Here is a 21,680-nt window from a genome sequence, read left to right as displayed (position 1 = left end):
GAGGCGCCGCCTGAGCTGGCTTTTTTTTTTTTTGCGACTGAGCATAATAGTTGCTAGGTCTTCCCTTTTTTTTTCTTCTCACGAAGTATACATCAATGGTGGCCATGAACCGAAAAATTGTAGTTTTCACGGATGTTGAGGACAAACAAGTCCTTGAGGTGATCAGAGAGGTAGCGGGTGATGCGGAAACTATACAGCTCGAAAAGTCTTTCGCTTACGAATTTATGTGGCGAGGGAAACACACGCCTTACAGGGTTGGTACCCCCATGTGTTTTATTACTGAAAAGACAGTGGAGGATGCAGATGTCGTATTTGCTGTTTATTCAAAGCGTGTTCCCGTACTTTCGCTTACCACTGGTGGCGAAACCACTAACTTACTTCAGACGATTTCCTCCCTCGGTATCGAGTGCAAACAAAATACTTCAGAGACATGGGCCGATGCTGTAAGAGCATTCTTGCCCAACAATGACTCAGAAGGTGCCGTAATTGTTTTTGAGGGTGGAGACGGTGCTGGGAAGGCCACCCAAACAGAGTACATGCGGAAACGGCTGGATAAGGAAGGAAAGGCTCACGCTAGTCTTGACTTCCCATCGGACAAACATCGATATGGGAAGCTCATTCGCAAAGTCCTATCAGGTGAAAGAGGCGCTTTACACGATTTGGATCCTAAACTGTTCAGTTTGCTTTTTTCCTTGAATCGCTTTGACACTCTCCCGGAACTCAGGTACTGGTTGACACACGGGAAGAAGATTCTCCTCGACCGTTACTACACGTCCAACTTTGGTCACCAGGCCTCTAAGCTTGAGGAAAGTGAAAGGAGTGACTTCATCAGACACCTTGAGCAATTGGAATTGGAATGGCTTAAGCTTCCTCCCCCGGATGTCGCTCTTTATCTTGATTTGCCACCCGCAGCCGCGCTAGTGGCGATGCAAAGGGATGAGAAGCGTGAGTCGCTGGACATTCATGAGACAGCCGGCCTCTCCTACAAGGAAAATGTCAGGCAAACTTACGTTTGGTGCTGTCAAAACCAAAGGAATTGGGTTCAAATAGAATGTTGTAACGATGAGGGCGAACGCTATAGTCGTGAGAAAGTACACGAGATGATATACAATGCCGTCGCAAAACATATTTAAATGAGTTGGCACGTCCACTCGCTTTCACTGCAAGTGGATGTGACTCCATTATAGATTGTTACCATCTTTTTTGGTTTATTAGTATCCAGTGGATGAAAATTGACTGTTGTCTTTTCCTTCTTCCATCTCCCCGAGTTTCTTTTTTTTTTTTCAGTTTCATGCCTAACATTTGTTTTCCCAAGTGCGTGTGTTTCTCGCCAAGTGAGAAGCTGTCGTGCTGTTCTACTCGCTATCTCTTTTTCTGTAACGCTAATTTTTGGTCTTTCTGTTTAGATTTTAACCCAATGTGGCTCTCCTCTACGAATGAGTGTGGCCGCGTCATTTATTGTAATAGATCCTCAACCGGTGGATTGTATGCGGGCAGTCGTAGTAGATGTTTGAAGCGACAATACTTCGTGAGCGGGTGAAATATGAGTGTGAAAGTGTTTAGTTTGAGAGACGGGTAGTACTGGTAGTGCATGGACGGGCGAGCTTGGACGCAACAGTTGAGAAAATGAGTGTTTATGTGATACATGTAGCATTTAGTTGCTTTCCTGCCTTACCTTTTTACAGATGGCCTCCAATTGTCAGGTATCCGTATCCCGTGTACAGCGCAAAATATTTCCATAGTGTTGTTTGTTTGCTGCTGTTCTTGTTTCCTTTTATTATATTTCTCAACAGTGGTGCTCCGAAAGAAAGTATGTGCGCTGGGCGGGATTGTTCCTCAGCCTTAAATGTGCTGGCTGGGCCTCCCACAGATAATGGAAAACAGCCCGCTTCTCTGCCGCCCGATGCTGGCTGGAAAACACCGCCTACCGCCATGGACGATCAATTTCTATATGGTGTCTACGTGCCACCAGCTGCTTACGGTAAGTTGCATAATAGGGGGAACCTAGACGAATCGGCTGTAGGGTTATTATCGGTTCCCTACGGTGGGGCACAGGACTGGAGATGGTCAAATGAATGGGAAACGAGTATGTTGGAGGCACCTTGCAGTGAGCCACTGTTCTGCCTTGGTGCCTGTTGTTGCCCATGGTGCTGTGCGTTTTCTCAGCGAAAGGAGCTGTTGGAAAATGATTGGTCTCGTTATTTGTGTTGTGCTGGAATGTTTTGTGGAAGAAGGTGCTGTGTCTGCGAAGGCTGTGAGCCGTGCTATTTGTGCCTGGAGTCTTGCTTTTGCCTTGCGTGTGCAGTTTACGGTAATCGTTTCATTATTCGTAAGCACTACAATTTGCAAAATGATTGTTGTGATTTGCTCCTTATGTCGTGTTGTCCCCTATGTTGTTGTTTGGCTTTTGTCATCGACGATGAGCGGTTCAATCTCTTTGTCGGTACTTGGGGTGCTGCTTTTGCTTGTATGTTAGCCCAGCATCAACATCAAATGAAGAAACAAGGATATCCGTGGTGCAGAATTATGAAATAGTTGATGCTCAACGGGGGTTGATTTCTCTGTAAAACATGATATTACCATCATTTCTTTCGTCGGTATTTACATGACCATTCGGGTGTTTCGTGCCTCCTGTTTTTCGTTTTCTTTGTTAGTGCGCCCTCACCTGAATGTTTTGCTTGCACTGACCTATGCTCCACTACTGTAGTCGTGCTGCATGCTGTCATAATCGTTGCTCTATAATTGCTCCTGTGGCAGTGGTGCGTGTGTGTGGGCGTGTTTTCAGTGACTTTGCTGATAAAAACAAATGAACTAAATGGTACAGGCTATTGTTATGTGTGGAGGGTAAACTATCATAATAATACAGTACGACACACGCATAAGGTGATGAGTGCCTTTGCGGTATCGCGCAGGGTTTGACTTGCATGCGGCAAATTAGTGTTTTAAAAAGGTTTTCTTTTGCTTCGTTATGTTTGCTCTCAGAGGGAATTAAACAGTGGCACGTGTAGATGTTGTATTCTTCAACGAAAAGACACTAATTAACAATATTGTTCCTGGATACTTGGGAATAAGTTTTTACGCTTTAATGAGCCACAATTTTTCACTTTATGACCATAGCTAAGTGAGATATGATATGGTACTTGGCTCTTTTTCTTCCAAATTTATTTAGCAACTAGGACAGCAGGGAAGGAGTACAATACTTAGAAAATTGGGGTATTCCCCTGCTTCGTATTGGTTACTGTTTCAAGTTTCACGAGAGTTGTGCTTTTTTATTTCCCCCTGAGGTGTGTATGACTATGGACTATTTCGAATGAATATGGTAATGCGTTACCGTATCCCTTTAGTTTCCTGAGCGGCCTCTAGTAATTACTTGAAGTGAGACTTGTATCGCAGTTCTTGCAGACAATTCGTTGTGGCTTGCATGTATTTTGTTGTAATGAGGTATGTGGGTATGTGTGACTACCGAGGTACCGATGCTTCGAGTTTAAGTGGCGCGTTACTTTTCTCTCGGAATGTTTTGCGTCGGAGGCTAAAGACATCTAAGGATCATTCTACTCTGCTGTTACAATTGGAGTCGTATGTGTGTGTGTGTGTGTGTGTGTGTGAGGTTATTCCGTGTCATAGGGTTTCTGATTCTGAAGGAGGTTGGCAAAACAAAAAGAGCAAATGATGACGGTTACTTGAAGTGCGCGGGTGGATGTAAAGGTCACTCAGCAGATAAAGTTCGACATTTTGACGGTTATCCCTGCGTCATGGTTGGATATATCGCTTTTAAAGTGCAAAATGTTGGCTAATGGATGCGAGATCTTGTTCATGGCTGGTTGCTAGTCGGGAAGGATTGTGTTATATTTGTGTGTACTATCTTTTATCCAAGTGCGTGTGTTTCTCGCCAAGTGAGAAGCTGTCGTGCTGTTCTACTCGCTATCTCTTTTTCTGTAACGCTAATTTTTGGTCTTTCTGTTTAGATTTTAACCCAATGTGGCTCTCCTCTACGAATGAGTGTGGCCGCGTCATTTATTGTAATAGATCCTCAACCGGTGGATTGTATGCGGGCAGTCGTAGTAGATGTTTGAAGCGACAATACTTCGTGAGCGGGTGAAATATGAGTGTGAAAGTGTTTAGTTTGAGAGACGGGTAGTACTGGTAGTGCATGGACGGGCGAGCTTGGACGCAACAGTTGAGAAAATGAGTGTTTATGTGATACATGTAGCATTTAGTTGCTTTCCTGCCTTACCTTTTTACAGATGGCCTCCAATTGTCAGGTATCCGTATCCCGTGTACAGCGCAAAATATTTCCATAGTGTTGTTTGTTTGCTGCTGTTCTTGTTTCCTTTTATTATATTTCTCAACAGTGGTGCTCCGAAAGAAAGTATGTGCGCTGGGCGGGATTGTTCCTCAGCCTTAAATGTGCTGGCTGGGCCTCCCACAGATAATGGAAAACAGCCCGCTTCTCTGCCGCCCGATGCTGGCTGGAAAACACCGCCTACCGCCATGGACGATCAATTTCTATATGGTGTCTACGTGCCACCAGCTGCTTACGGTAAGTTGCATAATAGGGGGAACCTAGACGAATCGGCTGTAGGGTTATTATCGGTTCCCTACGGTGGGGCACAGGACTGGAGATGGTCAAATGAATGGGAAACGAGTATGTTGGGGGCACCTTGCAGTGAGCCACTGTTCTGCCTTGGTGCCTGTTGTTGCCCATGGTGCTGTGCGTTCTTGCAACGGAAGAAGCTGTTGGAAAATGATTGGTCTCGTTATTTGTGTTGTGCTGGAATGTTTTGTGGAAGAAGGTGCTGTGTCTGCGAAGGCTGTGAGCCGTGCTGTTTGTGCCTGGAGTCTTGCTTTTGCCTTGCGTGTGCCGCTCACGGTAATCGTTTCATTATTCGTAAGCACTACAATTTGCAAAATGATTGTTGTGATTCGGTCATCATTTGGTGTGCCTATTTGTGCAGTTGTCTGGCTTGTCTACTGAACGATGAATCCCTTAAAACCATTGCAGATGTTTTCTTCTACATTGTTATTGCTTGTATGTTAGCCCAGCATCAACATCAAATGAAGAAACAAGGATATCCGTGGTGCAGAATTATGAAATAGTTGATGCTCAACGGGGGTTGATTTCTCTGTAAAACATGATATTACCATCATTTCTTTCGTCGGTATTTACATGACCATTCGGGTGTTTCGTGCCTCCTGTTTTTCGTTTTCTTTGTTAGTGCGCCCTCACCTGAATGTTTTGCTTGCACTGACCTATGCTCCACTACTGTAGTCGTGCTGCATGCTGTCATAATCGTTGCTCTATAATTGCTCCTGTGGCAGTGGTGCGTGTGTGTGGGCGTGTTTTCAGTGACTTTGCTGATAAAAACAAATGAACTAAATGGTACAGGCTATTGTTATGTGTGGAGGGTAAACTATCATAATAATACAGTACGACACACGCATAAGGTGATGAGTGCCTTTGCGGTATCGCGCAGGGTTTGACTTGCATGCGGCAAATTAGTGTTTTAAAAAGGTTTTCTTTTGCTTCGTTATGTTTGCTCTCAGAGGGAATTAAACAGTGGCACGTGTAGATGTTGTATTCTTCAACGAAAAGACACTAATTAACAATATTGTTCCTGGATACTTGGGAATAAGTTTTTACGCTTTAATGAGCCACAATTTTTCACTTTATGACCATAGCTAAGTGAGATATGATATGGTACTTGGCTCTTTTTCTTCCAAATTTATTTAGCAACTAGGACAGCAGGGAAGGAGTACAATACTTAGAAAATTGGGGTATTCCCCTGCTTCGTATTGGTTACTGTTTCAAGTTTCACGAGAGTTGTGCTTTTTTATTTCCCCCTGAGGTGTGTATGACTATGGACTATTTCGAATGAATATGGTAATGCGTTACCGTATCCCTTTAGTTTCCTGAGCGGCCTCTAGTAATTACTTGAAGTGAGACTTGTATCGCAGTTCTTGCAGACAATTCGTTGTGGCTTGCATGTATTTTGTTGTAATGAGGTATGTGGGTATGTGTGACTACCGAGGTACCGATGCTTCGAGTTTAAGTGGCGCGTTACTTTTCTCTCGGAATGTTTTGCGTCGGAGGCTAAAGACATCTAAGGATCATTCTACTCTGCTGTTACAATTGGAGTCGTATGTGTGTGTGTGTGTGTGTGTGTGTGTGAGGTTATTCCGTGTCATAGGGTTTCTGATTCTGAAGGAGGTTGGTGATGCACACCGATGCTCTTCCGGTTCTGGTCTATCCCCAGGTAAAGGATGTGCGGGATTGTGTCATCGTTTCCCATGGTGATGTGCGGTCGGCACTTCTAAGAAGATGATAGTCTATCTGGTATTAGTCTTTGACTTATGGGGAATATGTCGGTCGGAAGTTTTTTTTGAATTTATTGGATCAGTGAATTGATGTGTTCTCCGACAAGATGGCGGTGGGTGATGGTAATGTTTTCAATGGGTTGGGGTCCACCTCGTGCTTGCTTTTGCTGAATCATTTGAAAGGAGTCATGATTCCTCGAAGCTGGGAACGCCCATGGAGTAATTGCTTTTTCAGAGTAAGCACCGTGTGCACATTTTATCTAACCTTTAGCGCCCCGTCGTGAAGGCAATGAGGTATGCCTAACGGTACGTTCTTGCGTTGAACCCTTCCTACAGTCACTTTCATTTATTAAAAGCCACTTTTCCACCCTTTTCGACAAGGTATCGCAAAAGCTATGCGACAAAGTTGCAGTATCGCTCGTCGGTTATGACTTTACTTTATACCGCTACTCGCAATGTTTCCAAACGTTGGGATTATTGTGTAGGGACCGTTGAAAATGTAAGGGGCAAAACACGTCAACGTTTGAATTGATTTCAACACGTGCCCGTTTTAAAAGCCCATTTTATTGTTTAATTGCAATTTATTAAACTTTCTTTGATTTTCGCCGCTTTCTCCCAAAGACCTATTCCCTTTGTGTGACCAGTTGCCCGTGTTGCTCGACAGCATAACGTACATTACCACCCTCTGTGCATCAACTCCTTCGGTAACTTCCTTTCCTCTAAATAGGAGCCTTTGAGGGTCTAAAAAATCGTAAGCAATGCCAGTTACTGTCGAGGAAGTCGTTTTGAGGTACCTTGAAGCCACATGTCCTAGCGCTGCCGAGGCATTCAAAAACAGAGTTCCGCTGCAGAATCATCAAGAAAAAAACCAGAATAACGCGAGTGGAGCAATCATTGAAGATGCCGTGCGATTATACAACAATCAGGAAACCTCCGTTCATACTGACGAAGAAAATGAACCTCTTTACAAACTCCTAGGAAAACGAATAGCTGAAGACTGTGACGTAAAAAAAATTGAACAGGTTCGAAAGAAAGCGCGCACTGAGACATCAGAAAACAAAAAAAAAGCAAAAGACATCGAGAATAAAGGTAAAGTAACACCGAAGAAACCGGTGGCACCTGACAGCTCTTCTGATGATGATGAACCCGTTCGGAAACCATTGGTGAAGGCCAATAGCTCACCCAAGAGCAACGCTGCAGTGAAGAAACCGGTGGCACCTGACAGCTCTTCTGATGATGATGAACCCGTTCGGAAACCATTGGTGAAGGCCAATAGTTCACCCAAGAGCAACGCTGCAGCGAAGAAACCGGTGGCACCTGACAGCTCTTCTGATGATGATGAACCCGTTCGGAAACCATTGGTGAAGGCCAATAGTTCACCCAAGAGCAACGCTGCAGCGAAGAAACCGGTGGCACCTGACAGCTCTTCTGATGATGATGAACCCGTTCGGAAACCATTGGTGAAGGCCAATAGTTCACCCAAGAGCAACGCTGCAGCGAAGAAACCGGTGGCACCTGACAGCTCTTCTGATGATGATGAACCCGTTCGGAAACCATTGGTGAAGGCCAATAGTTCACCCAAGAGCAACGCTGCAGTGAAGAAACCGGTGGCACCTGACAGCTCTTCTGATGATGATGAACCCGTTCGGAAACCATTGGTGAAGGCCAATAGTTCACCCAAGAGCAACGCTGCAGCGAAGAAACCGGTGGCACCTGACAGCTCTTCTGATGATGATGAACCCGTTCGGAAACCATTGGTGAAGGCCAATAGTTCACCCAAGAGCAACGCTGCAGCGAAGAAACCGGTGGCACCTGACAGCTCTTCTGATGATGATGAACCCGTTCGGAAACCATTGGTGAAGGCCAATAGTTCACCCAAGAGCAACGCTGCAGCGAAGAAACCGGTGGCACCTGACAGCTCTTCTGATGATGATGAACCCGTTCGGAAACCATTGGTGAAGGCCAATAGTTCACCCAAGAGCAACGCTGCAGTGAAGAAACCGGTGGCACCTGACAGCTCTTCTGATGATGATGAACCCGTTCGGAAACCATTGGTGAAGGCCAATAGTTCACCCAAGAGCAACGCTGCAGCGAAGAAACCGGTGGCACCTGACAGCTCTTCTGATGATGATGAACCCGTTCGGAAACCATTGGTGAAGGCCAATAGTTCGCCCAAGAGCAACGCTGCAGCGAAGAAACCGGTGGCACCTGACAGCTCTTCTGATGATGATGAACCCGTTCGGAAACCATTGGTGAAGGCCAATAGTTCACCCAAGAGCAACGCTGCAGCGAAGAAACCGGTGGCACCTGACAGCTCTTCTGATGATGATGAACCCGTTCGGAAACCATTGGTGAAGGCCAATAGTTCACCCAAGAGCAACGCTGCAGTGAAGAAACCGGTGGCACCTGACAGCTCTTCTGATGATGATGAACCCGTTCGGAAACCATTGGTGAAGGCCAATAGTTCACCCAAGAGCAACGCTGCAGTGAAGAAACCGGTGGCACCTGACAGCTCTTCTGATGATGATGAACCCGTTCGGAAACCATTGGTGAAGGCCAATAGTTCACCCAAGAGCAACGCTGCAGTGAAGAAACCGGTGGCACCTGACAGCTCTTCTGATGATGATGAACCCGTTCGGAAACCATTGGTGAAGGCCAATAGTTCACCCAAGAGCAACGCTGCAGTGAAGAAACCGGTGGCACCTGACAGCTCTTCTGATGATGATGAACCCGTTCGGAAACCATTGGTGAAGGCCAATAGTTCACCCAAGAGCAACGCTGCAGTGAAGAAACCGGTGGCACCTGACAGCTCTTCTGATGATGATGAACCCGTTCGGAAACCATTGGTGAAGGCCAATAGTTCACCCAAGAGCAACGCTGCAGTGAAGAAACCGGTGGCACCTGACAGCTCTTCTGATGATGATGAACCCGTTCGGAAACCATTGGTGAAGGCCAATAGTTCACCCAAGAGCAACGCTGCAGTGAAGAAACCGGTGGCACCTGACAGCTCTTCTGATGATGATGAACCCGTTCGGAAACCATTGGTGAAGGCCAATAGTTCACCCAAGAGCAACGCTGCAGCGAAGAAACCGGTGGCACCTGACAGCTCTTCTGATGATGATGAACCCGTTCGGAAACCATTGGTGAAGGCCAATAGTTCACCCAAGAGCAACGCTGCAGTGAAGAAACCGGTGGCACCTGACAGCTCTTCTGATGATGATGAACCCGTTCGGAAACCATTGGTGAAGGCCAATAGTTCACCCAAGAGCAACGCTGCAGCGAAGAAACCGGTGGCACCTGACAGCTCTTCTGCTGTTGTGGAAGATTTTGGGGTGACCGGTAGAAAGAGGTCTCTATCACATTATGAAGGTGAGAGTGAGGAAATTTTGAGGAAGGTGCCACGTGTTGAAGCTGTCGATTCGTATCGAAGAGACAGGAAGCAACCAGTGGTTGGGAAGTGCGTTGATTTTTCTGTTCGTGGATCTGGGAGTGTCCGTCGGCCATTTCAACGTATTGATCCCACGAAGGTGGCGTTCGCTAGTAATGATCTGAGGGATAATGGGCCCAAAGCTGAGCATATGGCGTTGCGTCAAAACCAGGAAATGATGCGTGTGAAAGGGAAGAGCTTTAATAAATTGAAACAGAAAAACAAGGCAAAACTTTATGCCTCCGGCGTTGATGTTTCCGTAAGGTCGTTTCAGTTTGAGGACAGTGAATAGTGCTGGTTGATCGCGGTGGTCGAGCCTCTCACGGTGCCAGCCATTGTTTGATCCATTTTATTTCGTCACTACTTTAATCTGTATTAAAGAGGAAGATAAGCGGTAAATTCTTGTATCGTTTTTTTTGTCAAAGAATGAATGATACAATTCATACAGCTTGTTAAGTAACTAAATAATATTCTGTGATAGTGCTGGTAATGGTAATGTTGTGCGAAATTTTTGCGGATTCCTTCTCCTCTCTCCCTAAATATTTTCTGCTCTTCCCTATTTTCGTACAACTACTGTTTACCCCGCTTTTACTTCTGCACATCGCTTTAACTTTCTCATTTGCATTATGTTATCTAGTTATTTCTCGTGGATGGAGGATGTGGATGCTCGGGTCCTCCGGGCCGGTGGCACCTCTGATAACCACATGCGGCCCTTATATCTGCCGTACGAGGCTCCACCTCTCCTTCGTGTAGAGCCCGTTTGCACTCTCAGAGACCATACCGACCGCATTTGGTGTGTGGCGTGGTGCCCCACGGCTAATGTTGTGGCGTCTTGCTCTGGTGATGGAACTGTACGACTGTGGGGTTACATGTTGAATGTTGGTCGTGAGGAGATCCCAAACGGAAGGGACCAAAATGGAACATGGAGCTGTATCTATACCTTAGAAGGTGAGCATAGCCGGACAGTGCGTCACGTTTCGTGGAGCCCCAGCGGTACGTTTATCGCGTGTGCTTCCTTTGACCGTACGGCAAGCGTATGGAGACGAGCATCGGACGATCCGAACTGCTTTGAATTCGAGTTAGAGGCTATTCTTGATGGACACGAAAACGAAGTCAAATGTGCTGCATGGGGGACAGACAACACTCTGGCTACTTGCTCACGTGATCGCACTGTTTGGGTGTGGGACCGTGTCGACGTCGGAGAGTTCGAATGTGCTGGCGTTCTGGCTGGCCACGCGCAGGATGTTAAGGCGTGTGCGTGGCTTTTTCCATCCGGTGGGGTAGAGAAACCTCTTCTGTTTTCTTGTTCGTATGATAATACCGTTAAGGTATGGACGGAATCGCATAAGCGGGACGACTGGTACTGTCACCAGACGTTGACAAGGCATGATGGTACTGTTTGGTCAGTAGCTGTGCAACCTATTGAGCAGCCCATTGACTCATTACAGATGGAGGAGGAAGAGAGGGAGGGCACTGCACTGGAGTACAGCCCAGTGGTGTGTTGCAGCTCGGATGACAAAACTGTTACTTTCTGGAGTCGTGATGGCAACGGTAATTTTCGTTCCGTGTGCACTGCTTCTGGGTTTGCGGAGCGTACCATTTATTCTGTGGGCTGGGCACCATGTGGTAGTGATGTCTCCCCAGCTATTGTGGCATGTGGAAGTGGTGATAACAAGGTAACGCTCTTGGGTGTATATCAGTCAAGGGGGTACGAAGAGGTTCATGTGAGTGTTGTCGCGGAGGTTCCCTCCGCGCACGAGGCGGACGTAAACACGGTTGCTTTCAGTCGTTCCACCAACGAGCTTTGGGGTGACAACAGTCGAGGTGGCGAAGGTTTGTTGTTAGCGTCGGGCGGTGATGATAATATCGTACGTATTTGGCGCGTGACTGCGGCGCTGTGAAGAGAGAGGGTGTGTGTCCGGGATCGGCAGTGCGCAGGTGTTAAATCGGCGCCCAGTTTTCTTTAGCTTTTAATATCTACCTGTTCTTTTGCTGATTCTACCCATTATATTTTTTGATTTTCCTTCAGCGCTTAATTTTCCCTTTTCTAAAATCTTTTACGTGGATAGCGGAGTGAAAGGGAAGATAAAGAAAAACAAAAGAGTTGTGAAAGTTATCACCTCTGTACGAAGGTGGTGAAAGTTACAGGCGCACATCGGTTTTCTTTTTTGCTGGAGTTGGAAACGATACAAGAATCGGGTGAGGAAAGTAAAGAACACGGATCTAAACATTAAAAGAAAAAAGAAATAGGCACCTCAACACCACTACGAGAAAAAGAAAAGGGGCACTAGCAGCAAATGATAGTCAGAACGCCTCTTGCGGACTGCACGGTTGGAACCTTCCAGGAGGAGAATGTGGCTAACGGGGTTTCCGGGTGTGCGAAGCGATTAATGAAAAGGACATACACTCACAACCCCTACCGCCATATTACCGTCATACCTGTCTCGGTTGCTGGACCATGCGATTGGGCGCGATCACATGAGGCCGCTTTTGGCGCCCCGGTTTTCGCTCCCAATCGGGGCGTGGACGTTGCGCAACCGCCACACACATATGGTGAACCCGCCTCTTCCAGTGTTCCATGCCATGAGGGTGGCATGTGTCCAAGGTCAATGACTTATGCTCGTTACGGAGCGGCACCGTACGCATGCCCAGCAACCGCGGCGTACGAGGCCCCCATGGAGGTTGATGAAAGCATTAATACGAGTATAGGCGCCGACAAAACTGTGAATCTCAGCAACAGCACCGTATCCTGTTGCAACGCAGGAACCCCAACCACTTCCACACCGAACAAGGGAAGCAACACGCTTTACAAAATGTACGTAGACGGCCGCCCCAAAGTAGTGCGAGGCGTCACTCGCGCGGAGGTAAGCGTGAAGTTGCGTCTGGGCAATGAAGTGTTCCTTGTTGATGATGTACCTGCTGTGCTCGGAGCTGTGATGGTCCCTGAAGAGCTTGTGGGTCGTTACGTTATTGTTGAGGGTGACCGTGGGGAGGACCTCGGTTGCATTGCTTCCGTTTCTCACTCTGGGGCGCGGTCGGCAGGTGATGCGTCTGAAGCTGGTCGCCGACTGGCCCGTGTGCTACGTGAGGCGACCGCTGAGGAACTGGAAGCCTTTCAACGCCTGGATGAGTTGGAAGAGAGCGCACTGCGCTTCTGCAGGGCAGCGGTACAGTCGCTGAACCTCCGCGTTCCGCTGCAGGTGGAGAGGGCGGTGTTCCAGTTCGACCGCAAGAAGCTAACCTTCACGTACTCCAGTGACTCCTACGTGGAATTTAAGACCCTTCTTCGCGCACTCAATCGCCAATACCAATGCCGCATTTGGATGCACCAGTTGAACTGGGATATGAACTGCAGGGATAAGAGGCAATCAGCAGGTGGTGAGGGCGAGGGCCGCAAACGGTCAGGTTTGAAGGACGAAGGCGGTCGGCGCTGTGAGGCGGGCGCGGTAGCCGCTTGATGCCTCCGCAGGCAAGTGTGCCCCACGTTTTCGTACTTTTCCGGTTGGTGCGGGGAAGTTAAGGTGATCACAGTAAAGAAGGTAAGAAGAAAATAAGTGAAGTCACAATTTCCCCTTCTTTTATTCTGCTCGGTTTATCTTTCTAAATCCCCCCCCTTTGAAGGAGTGACCTACCTTTTAAATTTTCTTCTAGTACAATTATATGTAACATGACCATTTCTTGTTGCGTTTTTTCTCGGTGTGCCTGCCTGTGAAAGCGCACCTAATGGCAATGCCCATAGACATGCATATATATATTCATATATGAATATTTTAATTCATGGCTCCCACAGTTGTATGGAGAGGGGGGCAGCTAACTTGCGGTCAAGGGGGAAGGGTGCGGGAAATGAAGCACAGCCATTCGGTCACAAGAAAAGTAGTTGGCTTTGCTTCGCTTTTTCTTCCTCTTTCGTCTCCTCCTACCTTCAATATATATGTATGTCAGTTCTTTCCCCTCTTTGTTCATTTATACTTACACACACATGTGTGTTTGTACCTTTATGTATGCAAGTGCTGATGTTTCCCTTTTTTTTGTTTTGTTTCATTTTGTTTTTCACACTTTCGTTCCAACCATAGATGCTGACAGGAGTATTCCCCCGTTTCGTATGACTCGGTGGTCGATGTAATACGTTTGGTCAGCTTCACTACTAAAAAAAAAAACAACAACATAAAACTCCCTTTCCGCCTCTAATGTTTCCATACACGCTCCGTCTAGCTCTTTTTGATTATTATTATTATTATTTGGTTATATTCATGTATCTCCCGCACACATGTTTATTTTTCTTTGTTACTACAACCGTGTGGAGTCCTGAACAATCATCTCTACATATCCATAGAGGGAAAGAGACCGGTACTATGCCTGGAGCTTCTTCTTTGTTTTGTTGATGTTTTTTTTGTTGTTTGCTTATTTGCATTAAAGCAATGGAATAAAGGAATATATATATATTGAGGAAATTTGTTCCCACTTAACATTTCTCCCTCTTCTTGTTGTTGCACCGACCTGAAAACGTCATGTTGTTGTAAAATAATCTCGTGTTTCCCCTCCCGGATGACACCAAGAAGAGGGTGAAAAGCGGAAAAAAGGAAGAATGAGAACAAAAGCTGAAAGCGTGAAATCGAACAAATGTGAGGTAACACGAGATTTAAAAAAAAAAAAAAGAAGTGAAGAGGTCGTAACAGCGAGTGGATGAATGGACTAATTAAAAAAAGTTGAGGAATGTTTTTATGGGGTGGGTGATGGGAATCGAATTGATATGATATTGAACAAAGCGATTGTCGTTGAAGTTTAGTGAAGTATTCATGTTTATATGTAACATCTCAAAGCTATACTGATGCTTAAAAGGAAGTTAAAAAAAAAAATTACACCTAAAAACGGAAGACCAAAAAAAAGGGAGGAAAGAACTGAGGACGCAGAAAGAAACGAAAATAAAAAGAACAATAAGAAACAATAAGTGCAAGTTTAACACACGTAAAATAACAAACGGCGGGTGGGATCTGAAGTGAGTAACACGTCAGACAATAACAGTGGGGAGGTTCAGTAGTACATAGACCCATAGAAAGGAGAAGGACTGTTTGATTTTTTTGTTTGTTTTCTTTTCCACCACTACCCCCTGCGTTCACTACCTTTTTCCTTTTCCTTTTGTTTTGGTGATGTTTCCCTTTCCCCTCCCACCCATTGAAATCGAGAGTTTGTTTCTGTCGGTTGTTAAGTAATGGACGACGGGGTAAAGAAGAGGAGTGTGGCAGAAAACAAAAAAATGAAAAAAAAAAAGAAACATAAATTAGCTCCAAACAGAAGTGGTGAACAACTGGCACGTGGGGAAAGGCAGGATGGGAGTTAAACATCGCACGCTCACAAACACACATGCACGCATTTATTCATATGTGTGCTTGTGCAATTTACGTGTTTTCTTGTCTTTACCAAGATAATTTATTTTGTGTGTGTGTGTGATTGTGTACGTCCGTGACGTAACTCTCCCTCCTGTTCTTATTTAAACCTTTCTCATTGTTTATCTTTTATTTTTTGTTTCAATTTGTGTGTTGTTACTGTTGTTGTTGTTTTGCTTTCCTCATCGATATCTTCGCTTAGGAGTTCCCTCACTGCCGTGGCTCACATGCCGAGGGCGTTTGTGTCGTTGTGTTTGCAAAGGCGGGAAAAGGAAAAAAATTTCACTTCTCTTAATCCCTGCTTGATTTCGTCAGTTGTCTCTTCCCCTCCATCCCCTCCCTTGCTCGTTGTATCCATTTTGTTTTTTGTTTTTTGTTTTGCTTTTCTCCCTCTGTTGCACTTGAAGGAATGCTGCTGAGGAGAGTAAAACAAACGAGGAGTAATGGGAAAGGGGGAGGAAGTTGATTAGCACTGCGTAAAGGTGGGGGCGAGTTGGAAGCAGAAACTGTGGGAAGTGGTTTGCGACGCACAGGAGGTTGTTGCATGTGTCTTATATCATCTAAAGTAATATTAGCCGCATCCCATCCACCTTTTGCCTTTTATCTTACTTATATAGCTGTTGTTTATTTCAAACCCCGCCTTCCAAATGTACGAACAGCTGGAAAACAGACCCAGAAGCGATTGGCACATAGGATATTGGACACATGTGAAGGAATACTGATCATTAAGAATGTAGAGATGAGCTGAATGAACTGCAAATAATGAGAGGGAGGAAAAGGCAGCGATATGAAGGAGGAGGGGGTGTTGTGCCAATTCGTGCCAGCTGCCGTTCCCCTTACTTCATTTTACTTGTGCCATTCGGCGATGCTATAATTTTTCCTTTTCCCTAATTTGCGTTTTCCCGCTTCCCATAAACGCGGCTACTCGCTCTTTTTTCTCTTTTTATGTTTTTCCTTCTGTTTGAGAACTGTGTTTGCGTGAGCCCCATGATTATTAATTTCCACACACACACACACACCCTTTTTTTTTTTCTGCGTCCTCTTCTGAGTTACTGTGGACCGCCCCATTCTTTGTCTCTTTCTGCGTGTATGTGCGGCGGGCGTCGCGACACGGAAGAAAAGTCTGTTAATTGAGTAACTTCTTCAGTAGAGCGTTGAACTCTCTTTTATCCTCCCTTTTCTCTCTCAACGCTGGTTCCCCTTACCACCACTAACGACATATTAGCAAAGAAGGGAAAGGGAAGGAAAGATACGGATTCTATAAATAAAAAAGAAAGAGCTCTTATTCCAGCCAGCAGTCACCGAAAGGAGCTCCCTAACTCCAATTGTGTGTCAAAAAGAAGTGTGTGTGAGAGAGAGAGAGCAGGGGAAAAACAAAAATAAAAAGATACCTTCAAAAGTAAGTACCAGCTTGAGGAAGTTGACATTTTAGCACGATCATAGACGCGCATACACACATATAAATATACCAAAGTAGTTCTACGTTGGAGGGAGCACTGACTGAGACCACTCGGTATTATCCTTTTTGTTTTTATTTCGTCCGACTTGCGTATATCTGATTTGCTACACCATATTACCTTGCACGTATTCCCATCTGAGGGATCTTAAACCATGCCCGAGGCGCATATTGTCCGATTCAAAGTACTGAGAATCGACTGCACGGCGCTAACCAAGGGACAACAGTATACCATAACCTATCGTCGTGGGGAGACATTCCGTTCCACACCGTGTTATGTGGCCGACAATAATTACGTTGACTTCAGCCCCATGCCAGAGGGTTCTGCCGTTGTGCACTTCAAAAGTGGCGGGCTGCGCTTCCTGCCCAAATGGATAAACATTCGTGTAGAGGAATACATACGTGGACGTGCGCGTAAGGCTGTAGGTGAAACCAGGGTCGACTGCGCTGGCGTGCTTGGGGCTAGCAGCAAGACAGCAGCAACAACGGTCAGTGTGAGTTTTAGTCTTCATGGGAGCCCCGCCAAAATGACCGTGGCGCTTCTCGTTTACCCCGAAAAGCACGCTCCACTCTCATTTAACAATATTATTCCTCAACCGTCTGGAGGCAACAGAGATGGCCGCGGCGTGGATGAGACAGCGACAGGTTCAAGGGGTCATGTGAAGCGGATGGCTACCGATGATGTTGTAACCCTTCTTTTAGCTCTAGAGGGCCTCGCCGAGCGTCGCCGTGCCAATATCGCGCAGGGCATTGATAAGGACTCGCCCCTGAAGGCACGTATTGCCGAATTGGAGGAAAAACGGCGCGCATTCAGCGGTGTGGAAGGCATGGCGCAAGGTGTGGTGCAAAGCCGGACGGTGGATTTAATTTCGGCACAGTATCTTGCTTTATCACAAACACATCGTGCAAACTTCACGGGTCATGTAGCGGCGTACCTGCGGCAGCTAGCCGCCTCCACAGGTGTGCCAGTGACATTGGATATATCTCGCTACACTGGTGCAACCATTGGGCGTGGTGGTTCATCGTCTACTGTAGACGCAACTCAAGAGCGTTTGCAACGGATGCAAAGCCGTATTGAAATGTTGTCGCAGCAAATAAAAAAACTGGAGGGGGAGAAAACGTGTCTGGACATAGAGCAATCCCTGTCTAGGAGCCAGGGTAGTGCGGAAGAGTTGAAGGCAATCACAGCCAAAATCGAGTCGCTGACGTCTCAAAGGCAGCTGCTTCAGCGCTCATGCGCCACAATTGAAGGCGCAGGTGTGAAACCTAGCGGAAGCTACGATCACACACCGGTTGTACATGAAGTAATTGGAATACGTGCCCGTATCCTTGCCCTCTCAAAGGAAGAGGAACAACTGCGGGAGAAGGTGCTACGCATGAGTAATGTCACTGTTGGGCATGTGCTCAGATGGGCCCGTAGCAAGGATCCACCAATGGAAGAAGTCCGCAAGGATGACACGGGTCTCAGTGGAGTGGCCCAAGGTTATCACATGCGGAAAGAAAACCAATCTGCACATCCCCTGCCACAGAACCCGGTTCCAACGCAGACACCACAAAAAACTGAAGAGCCGGAAAAAGCAGCCCACAATTCAAGCACACAGCAGTCTAGTGAGAACGATTCTGATACAGATAGCGATGGAGATACTGCAAAGGTCGCAGGTGATGGAAAATCGTCAGGTAAATCATCCACAAGGACGTCCAGGATTACGAAACGTTTCCCTGACTGGGGTAAGATCAGGAAGAGTGACATGTATGGAGCTACAGGACTTCCTTCAGCGAACGACTTTGAGGGTGGGGCGGGATCAGAGCAGCAGGTTGTAAGTAAGGGTTCTTATGGGGACCCCCTTGCCCCGGATTTGGGAAGTAGCATGTTCTCTACGAGAAGACAAGAAAGGGCGCCTCCACAGAAACAAGAGCAGGAACGAAAGAATTCTTCACTAGTTGTTGGGTCCGATTTACCACAACTAAACTTTGACGCCCCTCTCGAGGACACCACAACGAGCGGTCATGGTGGTTTCTTCTCATCAAGTTTTGCAGACGGTCCAACGGGATCAATTCCAGCTATTCAAATTGTCTCCGTTGACGATGATGCCTTCACATACGATGTGGGTGAGACGGAAGGTAATAACTTTGTTGCAGATGATTCTATAACGTACAATACCTTTCAAATGGAAGGGTCGAGTACCAATGAGCCTGCCTTTAGTATTACTCCGAGTGGACTTCCCACCTACTCATTCGAGAGTGGTGGGGAAAACACGTTTAGCACGGGGGGAAATGAAGGGGGATTGCCTGTATACAACTTTGGGTCCGATCACCTCAGTGTCAGCAAAGATAAGAGGGAGAGTGGGAATCACACGCTTACTTTCAACTTTGGTAGTTAGGGTATCTTCAAGAATAGTGAAAACACACAAGGGAAAGAGATAAAAAGTGGTTCTAACGCCTGCAACAATGTGCTTATCAGGTGGGAAAATAAAAAGAAAAATAATAAAGGGAAAGGTGAATGGAGGGTTGCTATAGACGAGCAGGTGATGACAAGCACCAGTGAAAGAAGAAAAATCAACAACCACAAGGGGGAAAAGTGGTTTTTTTTTTAAAAAAAGTAAGCAAAGAACCTGGGGGAGACAAAAAAAAAACAAAGGAGTGTGTGCAAAGTGAGTTGATTTTTTTTTTTGAAAAATATAAATAAATAAGAGGGAGGAAACCGGAAAAGTAATGTTAGGGAACCACGTCTACCCCCCGAACGGCTGCCGAGGGGAGAAGCCCCCTTTTCGTTCTCTATCATTTCTGGGACTGAGAACACGTGCAAAGTTGTATTAGTGGAAAGGAACAGAGAAATAAGAAAAAGACGTAAGGAAGGATGAGAGATAACAACACAAAAAAGAAAAAGGAATAGGGTAAGGAGGAACATCGGGCAAACAGGTTCAATTACGTTCTTCCTCTCTCTGCTAACACATGTATGAACAAGAAAAGAGATCGGTGAGGGGTGGGGAAAACAAGAAAAATGGGAGGAAATGGCGTTTTCCTTCACAATTCGCTCTCAACTTACTGACCGCAGTGTCGTATGCATCTTGCTTCACATTTCCCCTCCCCATTATTGATGGTATCCGTTTGCGGTGGTATGCTTATTTGTTGGCTCAACTTGTCTCTACCATCAAATCCTTGCCGTTTGGTGCGGCCTCTATCACCTTACGCCGCTTGTACCCACTGCATTATATTTCTTTTCTTTTTCTTACGGTCTTTTTTGTGTCATGCGAGGGAGGTGGCGTGGGGATTGTGCGTCTCTTGAACGTTCCCCATTCAGGGTAAGTAAACTCCTCCTGCTCTCGCACCTTTTTCTGTGCACCTGAGGTGAAAGGCATCGTTTAGCACTGAGTTGGGGAAAGTCAGCTAAGCACACACACACACACACACACACACACGCACACAAGGAACGGTGGAGAAACCGACGCAGAGGATCCCGACTCCACATTGTGCCTGTGCAAATGCGACACTGGACATTTCACTGCTTGCGGACTGTTCGTCAGTGCTCAGTGAAAGTTGGTAGTGCTTACTGGGGTCCACGCAGCGTCCAATTTCGTCACGCTAAATTACCTCCCCACGATGCAGGTAACGCTCATGCCACTTCAGGTATGGCGACGGTACAGGAGGTTGAAAGTGGTGCACCCCGAAAGTACGGAGTTGTGGGGATGCCTCACGCTCCTCCCGTTGAAAGCCATGAAAGTAACGCGTCGAGTGACACACATTCTTTCGCAACCGATGGTATTGTGAGTGTGTCATGCAGAGGTTTGCATGCAAACAATGATTTTCACACTGAGCTGCGTTGTGAGGACCCTCACCAGCCCACCAACAGTGAGGACCGAGTGTTTGATACTTCAACTATGAAGAGTGACGTCCCCGCCGCCGTGGCAAAGGTAGCGACATGCGGCGAGAATGGCATCAGTGTTGAGGGTGGAACGCAACTTGGCGTGCGTGACACCAATCCACATCCATTATTGGCTTCGGGTAGTAATGACTCAGCAACTTCTCTGGAGGTAAAGCGTGCAGTGGGGCCATCTCCTTCGAAGATTCCCTCACTATGTCAGGGCAATTGCCAACACAGTGACACACGCACAACTGGTCTTCCAATGCGGTCTGTGAGTGGACAGGGCTCACCAACTGATGCCGATCGCGGCGAAGCCTCAACGTTCAGCACAGAGGAAAAAACAACTGACCGCGGCTCCTTGAGTGATGTGGGCAGTGAAAAAGAAAATTTCGTTGTGCGCGATCACATGCGAAATACTGTCCCTGTACAGTGCCTTCTCTCTTTCGAGGATCTCGCCAACAAGTTGCCTCCGTGGTTACGGCACGGACTTATGCGATCCGGGTATATTGCACCAAGTCTTGTGCAGTCTGTGGCGATTCCTTTGTTTATGGCAAAACACGACGTTGTTGGGGTTGCGCCAACCGGGAGTGGAAAAACTGTAGCGTTCGCGCTTCCTGCGCTTGCAGCCCTCGCCAGGCGGCTGGAGAGTGACCATGTTGAAAATAGCGCAAGTACTGAGGCCAGCGGAGATCCATCGGAGGAGTCTGGGAGGGTGCGGGCGGTGCCGCATGTGCTGGTTCTGTGCCCCACTAGAGAATTAGTGCAACAAACGCGTCGGGTTTTTTCCCTGTTGTCGGAAAATGCAGTGCGCATAGCTGGTATGTACGGAGGACAGGATCGGGAGCAGCAACTGGAATATGTGCGGCACATGGGGGGATGCGACGTACTGGTGGCGACCCCGGGCCGGCTTTGTGACTTTGTTGAGGCCCGAGAAGTCAGCCTGAAGGCGGTGAGCTTTCTTATTATGGACGAAGCAGACCGAATGTTGGAGCTTGGTTTTGCACCGCAGTTGGAGTTTCTGATGTCAGATATTAAGAGGTATCGACGAAGCCGGCAGACAACGATGTGGACGGCCACATGGAATGCCACCGTTGGGGGACTGGCCACGCGGTTTATGCAACCTGAGCGGCTTTTGCTAGAAGTAGACCGTGAGCATAAGGTTAACTCGAATGTTACGCAAAGAATGTACGCTTTGTCCGACCCTTCTCAACGGTTACAGGCAATTGTTAAGCTTTA

General features: G+C 46.8%; 8 protein-coding genes across 8 annotated transcripts; all 8 read left to right on the top strand.

Annotated features, from left to right (window-relative positions):
* Nucleotides 1–95: 95 nt before the first annotated feature.
* TbgDal_VIII3620 (thymidylate kinase, putative) lies at nucleotides 96–1,133 on the top strand (the record flags this gene model as incomplete). Its single annotated transcript, XM_011777390.1, has 1 exon — nucleotides 96–1,133. One exon carries the CDS (start codon nucleotides 96–98, stop codon nucleotides 1,131–1,133), a length of 1,038 nt encoding a protein of 345 aa, XP_011775692.1.
* A 493-nt stretch (nucleotides 1,134–1,626) lies between these two features.
* TbgDal_VIII3610 (hypothetical protein, conserved) lies at nucleotides 1,627–2,535 on the top strand (the record flags this gene model as incomplete). The annotated part of the gene is made up of 1 exon (XM_011777389.1): nucleotides 1,627–2,535. The coding sequence occupies one exon, from the start codon at nucleotides 1,627–1,629 to the stop codon at nucleotides 2,533–2,535; it is 909 nt and encodes a 302-aa protein (XP_011775691.1).
* Nucleotides 2,536–4,185: 1,650 nt separating this feature from the next.
* On the top strand, nucleotides 4,186–5,097 carry TbgDal_VIII3600 (hypothetical protein, conserved; the record flags this gene model as incomplete). Its single annotated transcript, XM_011777388.1, has 1 exon — nucleotides 4,186–5,097. The coding sequence occupies one exon, from the start codon at nucleotides 4,186–4,188 to the stop codon at nucleotides 5,095–5,097; it is 912 nt and encodes a 303-aa protein (XP_011775690.1).
* A 1,976-nt stretch (nucleotides 5,098–7,073) lies between these two features.
* TbgDal_VIII3590 (hypothetical protein, conserved) lies at nucleotides 7,074–10,034 on the top strand (the record flags this gene model as incomplete). Its single annotated transcript, XM_011777387.1, has 1 exon — nucleotides 7,074–10,034. The coding sequence occupies one exon, from the start codon at nucleotides 7,074–7,076 to the stop codon at nucleotides 10,032–10,034; it is 2,961 nt and encodes a 986-aa protein (XP_011775689.1).
* Nucleotides 10,035–10,368: 334 nt separating this feature from the next.
* On the top strand, nucleotides 10,369–11,643 carry TbgDal_VIII3580 (hypothetical protein, conserved; the record flags this gene model as incomplete). Its single annotated transcript, XM_011777386.1, has 1 exon — nucleotides 10,369–11,643. The coding sequence occupies one exon, from the start codon at nucleotides 10,369–10,371 to the stop codon at nucleotides 11,641–11,643; it is 1,275 nt and encodes a 424-aa protein (XP_011775688.1).
* A 396-nt stretch (nucleotides 11,644–12,039) lies between these two features.
* TbgDal_VIII3570 (hypothetical protein, conserved) lies at nucleotides 12,040–13,200 on the top strand (the record flags this gene model as incomplete). The annotated part of the gene is made up of 1 exon (XM_011777385.1): nucleotides 12,040–13,200. One exon carries the CDS (start codon nucleotides 12,040–12,042, stop codon nucleotides 13,198–13,200), a length of 1,161 nt encoding a protein of 386 aa, XP_011775687.1.
* A 3,537-nt stretch (nucleotides 13,201–16,737) lies between these two features.
* TbgDal_VIII3560 (hypothetical protein, conserved) lies at nucleotides 16,738–18,963 on the top strand (the record flags this gene model as incomplete). The annotated part of the gene is made up of 1 exon (XM_011777384.1): nucleotides 16,738–18,963. The coding sequence occupies one exon, from the start codon at nucleotides 16,738–16,740 to the stop codon at nucleotides 18,961–18,963; it is 2,226 nt and encodes a 741-aa protein (XP_011775686.1).
* Nucleotides 18,964–20,064: 1,101 nt separating this feature from the next.
* Nucleotides 20,065–21,680, top strand: TbgDal_VIII3550 (ATP-dependent DEAD/H RNA helicase, putative,(fragment); the record flags this gene model as incomplete). Its single annotated transcript, XM_011777383.1, has 1 exon — nucleotides 20,065–21,680. A coding segment is annotated over one exon (1,616 nt), but the record flags the coding sequence as incomplete, so codon positions are not given.

Source organism: Trypanosoma brucei, chromosome 8 (assembly GCF_000210295.1).
Source record: "Trypanosoma brucei gambiense DAL972 chromosome 8, complete sequence".
Classification (NCBI taxonomy): Eukaryota; Euglenozoa; class Kinetoplastea; order Trypanosomatida; family Trypanosomatidae; genus Trypanosoma; species Trypanosoma brucei.
The sequence above is the reverse complement of the archived record's forward strand: the minus strand, read 5'-3'. Positions and strand labels throughout refer to the sequence as shown.